Source organism: Rhopilema esculentum, chromosome 10, assembly GCF_057945365.1.
Source record: "Rhopilema esculentum isolate cy_ngs chromosome 10, ASM5794536v1, whole genome shotgun sequence".
NCBI classification, from domain to species: Eukaryota; Metazoa; Cnidaria; class Scyphozoa; order Rhizostomeae; family Rhizostomatidae; genus Rhopilema; species Rhopilema esculentum.
The window spans coordinates 498,353-510,783 of record NC_142824.1 but is presented as its reverse complement, the minus strand read 5'-3'; the positions used below and the strand labels follow the sequence as shown (position 1 = coordinate 510,783).

The 12,431-nt window shown below is 38.7% G+C and overlaps 1 protein-coding gene across 1 annotated transcript; it reads left to right on the top strand.

Moving 5' to 3' along the window:
• The first annotated feature begins 2,826 nt into the window (after positions 1 to 2,826).
• LOC135694104 (fumarate hydratase, mitochondrial) lies at positions 2,827 to 12,417 on the top strand. Its single transcript, XM_065212783.2, has 8 exons — positions 2,827 to 3,057; positions 4,446 to 4,571; positions 7,777 to 7,887; positions 8,201 to 8,380; positions 8,705 to 8,860; positions 9,193 to 9,401; positions 11,450 to 11,637; positions 11,819 to 12,417. The coding sequence occupies exons 1-8, from the start codon at positions 2,842 to 2,844 to the stop codon at positions 12,241 to 12,243; spliced, it is 1,611 nt and encodes a 536-aa protein (XP_065068855.2). The 5' UTR covers positions 2,827 to 2,841; the 3' UTR covers positions 12,244 to 12,417.
• Positions 12,418 to 12,431: the final 14 nt, after the last annotated feature.

The following is a 12,431-nucleotide window of genomic DNA, read 5'->3' as shown; positions in this document are numbered from 1 at the left end:
TACCGATAAAAGTTGGAAATAAAACCACAACAGAAAGCACAGAAGAAAAGTTACCAGGAGTAACTTTGGACAAACAGCTTTCTTTTAAGACACACATACAATCGTTATGCAAGACAGCAGGTCAAAAGCTCCACGCTCTATCGCCTATCTCCTACTTACTTGGCACTGAAAAACTCAAGCATAACATGCTGGCTTTTATCGTACCCCAGTTCAGCTCAGCTACTGCCCCGTAGTGTGGATGTTTGCGACAGACAACTTAATAACAAGATCAACCACATTCACAAAAGGCACTGAGCATCGCATACAAGGGTAGTGTTTCTGACTTTGATGCACTTATAACCAGAGATAATTCTGTATCTGTTCATCAACGGAATCTGCAGTTGTTGATGACAGTGTTCTATTTGCTCTACCGTAATTTTGGATCTTTTCCTGGTTAGAAGGTCAATGGCAGCTTTCATAGACTTCTCTCGCTGGTCTTTATAGTGCAACAAGATTAGTGACAAAAGTTGGGACTGCATCACTTCACGGAGGTTTTTGGTCTGTGACGCAGGCTATAGGCGAAGTAACTGGATGGCTTGAGGACAGGGGATATGAAGAGTCTCTAGTTGGTGAAATGGGGGAAAGGGTTCTTTTTGTACTAACATACCATCCAGCACTCAATGGATTGGGGAAAGCGGCAGGGAAACTCCTGGGCCCACCTATAATTGTTTTTAGAAGATGTAAGAAAACTAGTTTTAAATCTAAAGTAACTGGTTAGGAATATAAGATAAATTACTCGTATAACTGTGAATCGTCTAATGTGGTGTATCCGTTAGAGTGCAATGTTTGTGGTGTGCAGTATGTTGGTAGCACTAGGCATGTTGATACATAGATTTTAGGTTATTTCTTTTTTCTTTGCATTATATGATTTTTTGTCTATTTTGGATTTTTCCTCTTCCACTAGCTCTTCCACTACCACTAATCGGTGTTCCTTTTTGTCACATATATCATTTGCAGCCCCCGTGAGACTTGCACTGCCGCCGACTTTAGCAGCACCTTCTCCTGTGCTTTCTTCTAATTCTCCCATTGAGTTACACTTTTAACAATAACTACTATAAAAAGCAATCTCCTCTAGCCTCCTCATTGTATTGACTTTATTGTACCAACCCAATTGTATTAACTCTATTGCACTAATTCTATTGTATTAACCCTATTGTATAAACTCTATTGTAGTCCTTGGTAATGACTTTAAACTACATCCGGTTTTAAGGCTATGGTTCGGGAGAACCAAAGTTCTGGGGATAATGGAGTTACCTCTTAATTACCACTACTCTCAGGTCCACCCTGACCCGGGGTGGTAGCACCTGCAATAGTCCCAGATATAGGTCAAATATCGTTCCTGGGGTATGAACTTAAACTTCATCCGTGCGCCACCGACAGAGCAGGGTGGAGATGCTTTAGCAGAGATTTGGTCTTGCTAAATAAATGATAAAGTATCGTGCACTATGACTGCTGGCAGAAATATGGTACAACCAGATGAATGGCGGCAATCAAACTTTAGTTAGTTGAGAACTGCAATCTGTAGAACGCAACGGCAAACTACTACAGTATCCTGCCAAGAAAATGTCATGAAAATGCCAGTCTCAAGTAATTAACCTATTATGGCCACATAAATAGAGCAGACAACAGTTTACAAAAACTGATAATGCAAGAAAAAATTGAAGGGAAAAGAGGTAGATGAAGACCTGCAAAAAAGTGGTTTGACAACATTAAGACGATGACAACAAGAAATGTTTATCAGCTCAACAAAGACAGTAAAAATAGAGCTGAATGGAGACGTCAGGTTCATAACATCACCAGGGGTCGAACGACCTGAAGGACAACTACAACAACAACATTAACTCTATTGTATTGATTTTGTAAATGTTTCTGAAGAAGCTTACAGTGAAACGTCAACTAAGTTGTTTTTTTATTGAGTATCTATTTATATTTTTAAAAAACCTTAGAGTTAGGAGCTATTGAATATATATATATATATATATACACCAACTTTAAAGAAATTGATGGATGGATGGTTGGATTTGAAGCTTCAAATAGGTTTTCTGACTGAAGTTAAAGTTTTTTGGCGTCATAAATTCCAGCCGCTTTAAACCCGTTTTGTAGACGATAAGATCGATAAATGTTAATTGTTTGTTATTTTTATTGATTCGGAAGAACAGCTGTTTTAAAATTTTTTGCAGACATGCTCATGTTCAAAGATTGACAATGAAGATCGTCAGATCAATCTCCATATAAAAAGGCGACCTAGAAACGATCAGGTCAAATAAGTATATTGGCGTACAGATTGGTTCACATCCTAAGTGGAGAGAACAAATAAGTTTTACTATCCATGATTGTAAGATCCAATTTATGATTATTGATAGCATTCCTAACAGTCAATGTCAGTATATCCGAATGGCTTCACACGAAAATCAGCTTCTGACATACAACATCTCTCCCCCCCCCCCCGAAGTGTGAGAGGTGCTTCTATTTATATTATTGAGATGGTAGAGCAAGAAAACACACTCTTTACATTTTCATATCTTGCTTCATAAGATTTATAACTTAACTGAATGAGGTTACGAAGATAACTGAACTACGCTTTACAAAGCTTCGGATTAAATAGTACTTGTCACGTGATTACAAAAGGTCATGTGATCTGGGGAGCGTCCTACTACAGAAGTCTTCTCATCGAATTTGTAAGAATCCCAAGGACCAACTTTCTGAAAAATTGGGGGGGGGGGATGGACTAGCCCTTCCCCGTCATGGCTCCGCCCGCCACTGAAAGTGTGTGGCTGAGGTGAACACCCTTGTTAGGCTTAGATGAGTGCCCTTGATACCCAATCATGGGGTAGGACCACTGATCTAAAAAAAGACTTTTTTCAGTGGGTAGGACCTGGACCTGCTGCGGAGGAGCTTCCGTGTGATCACATCACAGTCAACATGGCAGCCAGTTTGTTCACAAAGCGTGGTTGTCGATTCTTTTCATATGTGCAGTCGACCAGAAAACCACTCCATCTTTTACTAACACGAACGATGGTAAAATAGCTACTTGTTTCTTAGATTGTCTTTTGAATCTTGTATTGTTGTTGGTTATGAATTTGTGTTAAAATGGGTAGGGTTCCTATCTCACCAAATTTAAGTTGCATTATTAGTTTGGCGTTGATATTATTAATTATATTTGCGATCTTTCAGATCTTCTCACGTAAAAAAGACACGCCACAATTTGAAAAATGACCATAGCAGTTTTTTCATCTTTAAAAAATTACAATTTCAAACACGGCTCAAAGTGAGGAAGATGAATTTAAGGGGGCGTGAATTCAAATTATTTTTTATTTCAGACAACAAGAAATACAAGTTGAAGTTTTAATACAAATATGTGAAAAGATTACATTACAATTATAAATCTTAACTAAAGAAATAATTGCTAATACAAAAAACAGTAATACAACAACTTCATACATTATTTTTACTCATTGTTTAGGACCCTTAGAAAAAACTCCAAAAAGGTCTATCGAGCTAAGCATTGCTAATTAAGTGAATTGAAGATTACGAAAATCCCAAATCCGATTTTTTTAATTATTTTTTGTGGAAATTGAATGCGATGGTTGCTGAGTTTTGCAGTATTTCTGTTTTGGTCCAGAAATGTAGCGCAAAAGTTTCACAACCTTGTGTAGCTCCTAAGTCCATGCCCGACTGCAGAGTATGGCAAATGTACAGGATATATTTTGCTCGAAAATGCTCCTGCACACCTGGTAAAGGGTGTGGCATCTTGAGATATGGACTTGACATGGGTGTGACCTACACACTTTTTTATAAGAATTCCTTTTTTTTTGCAGAGCCTCAATATTCTTTAAAATTTTTGATTTTGAGCCTAAGATTGATTCTTGCCCAACAGTATTCTTATAGACTTTATTCTTATAAAAAAAGTGTGTATTGCTTAAGGCAAATAAAGAATTCAATAGGTACAAAATAACTATGAGTCTTGTTGATTTTCTTGTTGATGTCTTTTTGCTCTAGCATAGTTGTGGAGACTTTATACACAATTGAAGTACAAACTCATGCCAAAGTGCACACTTGCACACTTGAAAATTTTTCTCTTACACACCAGAGAGCTTGTTGGAGACTGATTTACTCTGCAGTCCCGAGTCCAAGTCTGCCAGTTTGCAGAGTATGGCCGTTTTTAACAAGAACTTTGGTGCCCCAACAGCCCTGCACCTCAAGTGCTGGTGTTCAAAAATTTTCCAAGAATGTTAGCTGTGCCAGAACTATAAACTTTTCCTGATTCAAATTGAATAAGCTAGTTTTAAGGTGTACTCTGAAAGATACCGTTTCTGCATCTTGGGTGTGACATTGCCATGCTCTGCATACTGTAAAATTTCTAAATCCCATTCTAAGATAATTTTCGCTATCTTCTAAATATTCAGGCAACTATACGTGTGGAGACCGACACAATGGGAGAAATGCAAGTCCCTTCCGATCGATACTATGGTGCTCAGACTGCCAGATCAATGGAAAACTTTCCAATTGGAGATGAAAATGAAAAAATGCCAGTAAGTTCATTTCAAATGTATAATTTTCTATAACATAAATCACTAACAGCTTGCCAGGAAGATTCCATGTTTGATAATTTGTTAAACTTTTGAATGATAAAATGCAAACAAAGTTTAGAGAAGACGAGATTAAGCATGTTTGTAAGGCATTCTAATTCAGGGTTTACTAATGATGAATCCCTGTTTTTGAATACATTGTGGTATTGATTCTATCAAAAACTTGCTCCAAGGCACGGAACAAGGTTGAAAGACTTTCCATTATTTACTGGCCTGTGCTAAGATAGTGACACAATCATCGATCCCAGAATTGCTTGCAAATGCCATGCATGATGTAACTGCATAACATGCCAACATGTTACAGATGGGACAACTACTTTTAGTTTTCCTATAACTGGTAAAAACTTTGATGAAAGCAATGAATGAACTGCAACTCTGCTAATATCATTTATGCTGTTTACATAAATGCATGTTTGAGTATCAAAAACTAGAACTCACAGTACATCAGACAAATAAGCAGATGACTTAAAGACAGCTTTTACAAGCACTGGCCAGACATTGTCAACTGAAATTAAGGTAAATCTGGCGTGGCAGCACACTTGACTGCAATGGTCAGCCACCTGATATTACCACCAGGGCTACTTCAACTGAACAGCAAATGAAAGTGTTCAATCTAGAGAGCAATACTTCATTGGTTTAACGAACAACTTTGCCCCAGCCACATGAACAGAACCAGCCACATGAACAGAACCAGCCACATGAACAGAACCAACAACCGTTAGCTGCACATCACCATCACTCATCAAGATATCAACAGCTCATCATCATCATCCTCTGCACCCTCCTAGCAATGACTATTTTTATTATTATTATTATTATTATTATTAACAAATACCTTGAGCATGGGCGTTTTACTTGGAGGCACGACTCTGCCCTGCACTTCATTGCATCATCATTTTCATTGCATCAACTTCATTGTATCCGAGATATATTCCCGCTTATTTATCACCATGTATCATAACTGGTGATTTGTTACGTCCCGACATGCTTATCAAAACTGCTTCCAACTGTCTGTATGTCATCAAATTAACTGTTTGGTTCGACACTAACCTGGATAATAACGCTTCGCGTAAAGCTAAGAAGTACCATTCCCTTCTAAAGGAACTACACCCTAAGTTCAAAAAAGTAAACTTTGTTAATCTAACCATCAGCTGTCTTGGTATCTTTGGTAACTCCTGTGATTCTTTCATCAATATTTGTGACTAACTAAAACTTGACTACCAACACTGTAATTTTATAATTAAAAAACTGTCAGCAATAATTATACGCACTCCTATGATATATTCTGTATGCGCAATAAGACTTGGACAAACCCTAAACTGCTCTCCTTCTAAAGATTCTTTGCAATCATATGATTTATTTAAATGTTATATCTTTTGTAAAATTAGTAGACTTGTCACCAGGCTAGCAGATAGTAACTACCTGTAAAATGAGGTTACTGTTGTAAGTAGAAGAATATAAGATAAAAATGTTTTCATTATTATTATTATTATTATTATTATTATTATTATTATTATTATTATTACTAACGATAGGATTTGAAACTAACCTTAACTGCAATGCAGAAAGGAAACGCTCAAAATATGCTCGCCTTGTCTCAGATCTAAGACCAAGGTTCAAATCTGTCATATTTGTAAATCTCTCCATCAGCTCTCTTGGCATCTTCGGCGACTCATGCAGCTCATTCCTTGAAATGTGTGACTCTCTTTCCATCGATGATCAACACAAACGATATCTCATTTCTAAGCTTTCTACGATATCCATTCGTACCACCTATTACATTTTTTGCTGTAGGAACAAAACATGGACTAACCCAGAGCTACTCCCCTTTTAACGTTTTTTCTTTTCTTTTCTCTTTACTACGATTGTAATAGTCTTATTTTGTAAAAACAGGCTAGCCAGTTACAAATTACCTTGTAATAGTGAGATTTGTAATTGTAGTTTTAACTGGAATTCAAAATGAAAAGTTTCCATTATTATTAACGGTATCGTATTTCTAAACTTTCCAACATTGCCATCCGTACTACGTACTTCATTTTTTGTTGCAAAAATAAGCCATGGACAAATTCGGAATTACCACCTTTTTAACTTTAGTTGTTTTATTTTTTTCTCAGTTTTTCCTTTTACCTTACGAATGTTATAGTTTTTTTTGTAAAACCAGGCTAGCCAATTGCAAATTACCTTGTAATAGTGAGATTTGTAATTGTAGTTTACGTTGAATTGAAGATGAAATGTTTCCTTTATTATTATTATTATTCCAAATTATCATGGCATCTGAATATATCTGACCTGCCAAAACATTTGTTGTTGAAAACCTTGACAACCTTGTTACAAAATATATCAGGCAATGGCTTGATCTTCCAATAATTTCTACAATCGGTGGAATGATTCTCCCTAGAAGTAGCTTTGGTCTTAACTTTCAGCTTCCATCTTGCAAATTCCTTCAGTGCCAAGTTACCTATCGACGGTCTCTAAAGCACTTGAAACATGATCAAATCATCATGTTTATATTTTTAATGCTGTGTACAACCCTTTATTTCTTTGCACTTGTAATAGCTCTTTTTCAATGTAAGTGTGCCACATACAAACTACCTTGTAATAGTGAGGTTTGTAAGTGTTATATTTTTCAAAATGAAATTACAACTTATCATTATTTTTCTATTATCATTTTTTCTTAGCGTCTTTGTCATCAGTACCATCTATCACCATTAGATCCATACATCCGCTATATTATTTTCGCTGAGACCATGTACCCATAGTTTTTCCACATTTAAAGCACTTTCATTCCAGCACCACCGATTACTCTCTCTCTCACATCAGTCACAATCCTCTTCTTCTTCCACAACCGTTATTGTCTTCTCTTCCCTGCAATACCTTCAAACCAGTCTGTTGTTTTTTTGCCAGTCCTCTGACGAAGGTCTGTCCATCTTTCATGGCAAAATTTTAGCTACCTTCAATGAAATGATTTTTGAATTCTTGTTTTTTTAAGATTAATATCGGCGTTTTCCAAGCTGTTTTGCGTTGTTCCTCTGTATTGCTAATCATCAAATTTTTCATCGCAAGATTCATAGAATGCGGTGGACAGCCATATCTTGCGTCTATTCTGTGTCTAGGGTTTACAGTGATGCTACATTTATTCTCATTGTAGATGGATGTGATCAAGGCATTTGGTTTCCTGAAAAGAGCTGCGGCTGAAGTCAATATTGAATATGGACTAGATGTGAAAATAGCAGAAACGATTTGTAAATCATGCGATGAGGTCGGTATATCTTGGGATTTGTAAATCTTGGGAACTTCTGCACCAGAGTAAAACAAATTACAGCGGTTCGCTCAAGCTAATTCAATCGCGTCACTTTAATCATATAGCTAAATCGCTACTTTTTATTTTGGGTTTGTTCTGAAGAAACCTTAAAGGAAGAAGAAAGGGTTAAATTATGATTTTCAGTCCACGGACTCACAATGATATTTTCCCTAAAGATAATATTTCACACTTGTCAGTAGAATCGCTTATTCCCAAAACCTTCATTTTCCTTTAAATAATGTTCTTAGTTTAAAAACTTCTTTAACGATAGATAATCAGTGGTAAAATTGGCAGGGAGCACTTCCCGTTAGTCATTTGGCAAACGGGTTCAGGAACCCAGAGCAACATGAATGTCAATGAAGTAGTCAGTAACCGTGCTATCGAAATGATGGGTGGAGAGCTTGGCAGCAAAGCGCCAGTGCACCCAAATGACCATGTCAACAAAAGCCAGGTGAGTTTGCTTTCTTCAATAACCTCCAATATCCTAAATATGATCATTCTACAAACTTCCTTACATCAAGTATTTCAGTGTCAGCGATAACAATGCCTTTTGAACAGTCTTTTCTGTGCCAAATCATTCTAGAAACTGTTTTTCTAGAAATTTTATTGCTTCATCCATTTTGTTTCTTTCTAAATTCATTATCAACTAGTGAAATGAAATCAGATTTGTCAATATGAAATCGTTAGTTGGGTTGTATTGCCCTTGCAAATATATTCAAATTGCCCGTCGGACTGGATGTTTTGATCTGTTAACCTGTCATATTTTTATACTTAGAGTTCCAATGATACTTTTCCTACCGCAATGCACATTGCTGCAGCTCAAGTGACCAACAATACTCTGCTACCAGGACTGAAGCACTTGAAATCTGCATTAAAGAGTAAAGCGGAAGAGTTCCAGGGTATCATAAAGATCGGAAGAACACACACACAGGTTTGCATGTTTGAATTGCAATCATCCGATCAATCAGTCAATCAACCATACCATCATACCAGTCAATCAACCAAACAGTCAATGAGTCATTCAGTCAATGTGTAACTTACAAGTTTCAACTCATGTGACCGGGTACAGTATTTTCGTAAAAGTCGTAATCTGTTAATGTTAGGGTAGTACACATTAATCAGAGGCAAAAGGACGCGCAAATATTATTTGCATCTGCATTAGACGAACTAGGTAAATAAGCCGTTGCCTTTACAGCTTGCATGTTCTAAGTTGAAAAGAAAGGGATGTGTTTTTTGCTACTACAATTTATTTCTTTGTAAAAGGATGCCACACCACTGACTTTAGGACAAGAGTTCTCCGGGTATGTTACACAATTGGAGTATGGTATCTTGAGGGTGGAAGGAGCATTGCCAAGAGTTTACCAGCTTGCTATTGGAGGAACGGCAGTTGGAACCGGCCTTAATACTAGAATTGGTTTTGCTGAGAAAATGTCATCAAAGATTGCTGATCTGACAGGAATTCCATTTGTAAGGTAGTTCTTAAAAATTGTCTTGTAATTCGATCTTTGAAGGTTGGTCTCTTACTGATCGTATTCCATATTGTTTTGGATTCAAAATATGCAATTGGTAAAGCTAGTTTTGATGGTAAGCTAGAAAAATTAACTGTTTCTCGAAAGTAGAAATATGGAGGCGTAGAGCAGTGGTTTCATACTTTAGTTTCGAGCATTCATCTCTATTATGGGAAATTTTTTTATTTCGATCTAACACTACTGGCATAAAGCAGTACTGGCGTAGAGCAGCACTGGCATAAAGCAGTACTGGCGTAGAGTAGCACTGGCGTAGAGCAGTACTGGCGTAGAGCAGCACTGGCGTAGAGTAGCACTGTAGTAGAGCAGTACTGGCATAAAGCAGTACTGGCGTAGAGCAGCACTGGCGTAGAGTAGCACTGTAGTAGAGCAGTACTGGCGTAGAGCAGCACTGGCATAAAGCAGTACTGGCGTAGAGCAGTACTGGCATAAAGCAGTACTGGCGTAGAGTAGCACTGGCGTAGAGCAGTACTGGCGTAGAGCAGCACTGGCGTAGAGTAGCACTGTAGTAGAGCAGTACTGGCATAAAGCAGTACTGGCGTAGAGCAGTACTGGCATAAAGCAGTACTGGCGTAGAGTAGCACTGGCGTAGAGCAGTACTGGCGTAGAGCAGCACTGGCGTAGAGTAGCACTGTAGTAGAGCAGTACTGGCGTAGAGCAGCACTGGCGTAGAGCAGCACTGGCGTAGAGCAGTACTGGCGTAGATCAGTACTGGCGTAGAGTAGCACTGTAGTAGAGCATTACTTGCGTAGAGCAGTACTGGCGTAGAGCAGCACTGGCATAAAGCAGTACTGGCGTAGAGCAGTACTGGCGTAGAGCAGCACTGGCGTAGAGTAGCACTGTAGTAGAGCAGTACTGGCGTAGAGCAGCACTGGCGTAGAGCAGCACTGGCGTAGAGCAGTACTGGCGTAGATCAGTACTGGCGTAGAGCAGCACTGGCGTAGAGCAGCACTGGCGTAGAGCAGTACTGGCGTAGAGCAGCACTGGCGTAGAGCAGTACTGGCGTAGAGCAGCACTGGCGTAGAGCAGTGCTGGCGTAGAGCAGTACTGGCGTAGAGCAGTACTGGCGTAGAGTAGCACTGGCGTAGAGCAGCACTGGCGTAGAGCAGCAATGGCGTAGAGCAGTACTGGTGTAGAGCAGTACTGGCGTAGAGCAGTACTGGCGTAGAGCAGTACTGGCGTAGAGCAGCACTGGCGTAGAGCGGTACTGGCGTAGAGCAGTACTGGCGTAGAGCAGTACTGGCGTAGAGCAGTACTGGCGTAGAGCAGTACTGGCGTAGAGCAGCACTGGTGTAGACCAGTACTGGAGATCCAGCATTCAAATGCTCAATTGCTCCACTAAAAAAACCTTCCTTAAATTTTTCCACTATCCTTCATTTTTCCCACTATCCTTAATTTTGCTCACTATCCTTAATTTTTTCCTAGAAAGAATCTTTATTGGACAAAGTTGTTGAGTTGCACGTCATTTCAATCAGTATAATTAAGCTCGCAATCAATGCACATTAGTTTGGATTAGATGGTTTTGTTCCTCTCTATTTTTTATTGCAGAAAAATGAAATAATGTAGTTAATGTACGATGACAGCTACAGTCTGCTCATGTTGGCCCAGCCCTACCCGATCCGGTGGCCAGGGTACCAAACGTCATCATTTTCAAGTTAACCTGTTCTTGCGTAATTTGTTTTTTTGCATTCTTTTCAGGACATTTATTTTTTATTTGGCTGCTTGCTTTGAATAGTTATTTTCGGCAATCCGTTTTAAAATGGGGATTGATAAACCTTCAAAGAGAATGCCTTGCTGATTTTTTCTTGATAGCACCACATTTAACGCTTAATGCTGTTACAGTAATTGTGGTTAAAGTAGGAGGGTCGTATATTCCTATCCCTTCTATTAAATTTTGCTGGTTGTAAACTTTAGGGATGGCATAAAGCTGAACTCTTTTATTGCCTAAATCTTGTGATTTTTAATGGGCCAAAGTTCTTCAATATTCTTTACAGTGCACCAAATAAGTTCGAGTCTTTAGCAGCCCACGATGCCCTGGTGGAACTCAGTGGTGCAATGAACGTCGTCGCATGCAGCATTATGAAGATTGCCAATGACCTCAGGTTTCTTGGATCTGGGCCTAGGTGTGGCCTTGGCGAGTTATTGCTCCCTGAAAATGAGCCCGGAAGCAGCATCATGCCTGGTAATCATATATCTATGGTTGACGTAATGCCTTCTTGCATGGTGTTTAGGCAGACATTGATCTAAAGTATTTCCATCAATTAGAGTGCTGTTAACCACCAGATACCAATCTCAGTCGTCTAGTTTCCCTGCGTAGTTAATAGCTTTGCTCATTTGCTTTGACTTTATCATTTGATTTCTAGGAAAAGTTAACCCGACCCAATGTGAAGCTATCACCATGGTTGCGGCTCAGGTAATGGGAAACAACGTTGCCGTGACGGTTGGAGGAAGTAACGGTCATTTCGAATTGAATTGTTTTAAACCGTTGATCATCAAGAGCGTGTTGCAGTCTGCCCGTTTACTCGGCGATGCCTGCAATGCATTTGCAGACTATTGCGTATCAGGTATTGTTGCAAACGAAGAACGAATAGGAAAATTACTGAATGAGTCGCTTATGTTGGTTACCGCCCTCAATCCTCACATTGGATATGACAAGGCTGCAAAAATAGCAAAGACCGCGCACAAGGAAAAATCGACACTGTTAGAAGCTGCACTCAAACTGGAGTACTTAACCGAAGAACAGTTCAAACAATGGGTTAAGCCAGAAGACATGCTGGGGCCAAAATAAATCCTGACTTTTTTAATGGACTTGATGCTTTTGAATGAAGAGCTGAAAGTTGACTAATGCTTTAAAAATCATACAAATAATTTCGTGCCTTTTCTTGCTGCAAATTTACTTTTTTGAATTTGGAGCCGTAATTTTATTTAAGTTTGATCATGTTTCAATTACATTCAAACAGAATTGCGTGACTTGTC

What these genes read in the sequence shown, in the direction of transcription:
- LOC135694104 (XM_065212783.2), top strand. Translation starts at nt 2,842, where the DNA reads ATGAGTGCCCTTGATACCCAATCATGGGGTAGGACCACTGATCTAAAA. An exon ending in ATGAAAATGAAAAAATGCCA is followed by an intron (nt 4,572 to 7,776) that starts GTAAGTTCATTT and finishes TTCTCATTGTAG; the next exon opens with ATGGATGTGATCAAGGCATT. An exon ending in TTTGTAAATCATGCGATGAG is followed by an intron (nt 7,888 to 8,200) that starts GTCGGTATATCT and finishes CTTTAACGATAG; the next exon opens with ATAATCAGTGGTAAAATTGG.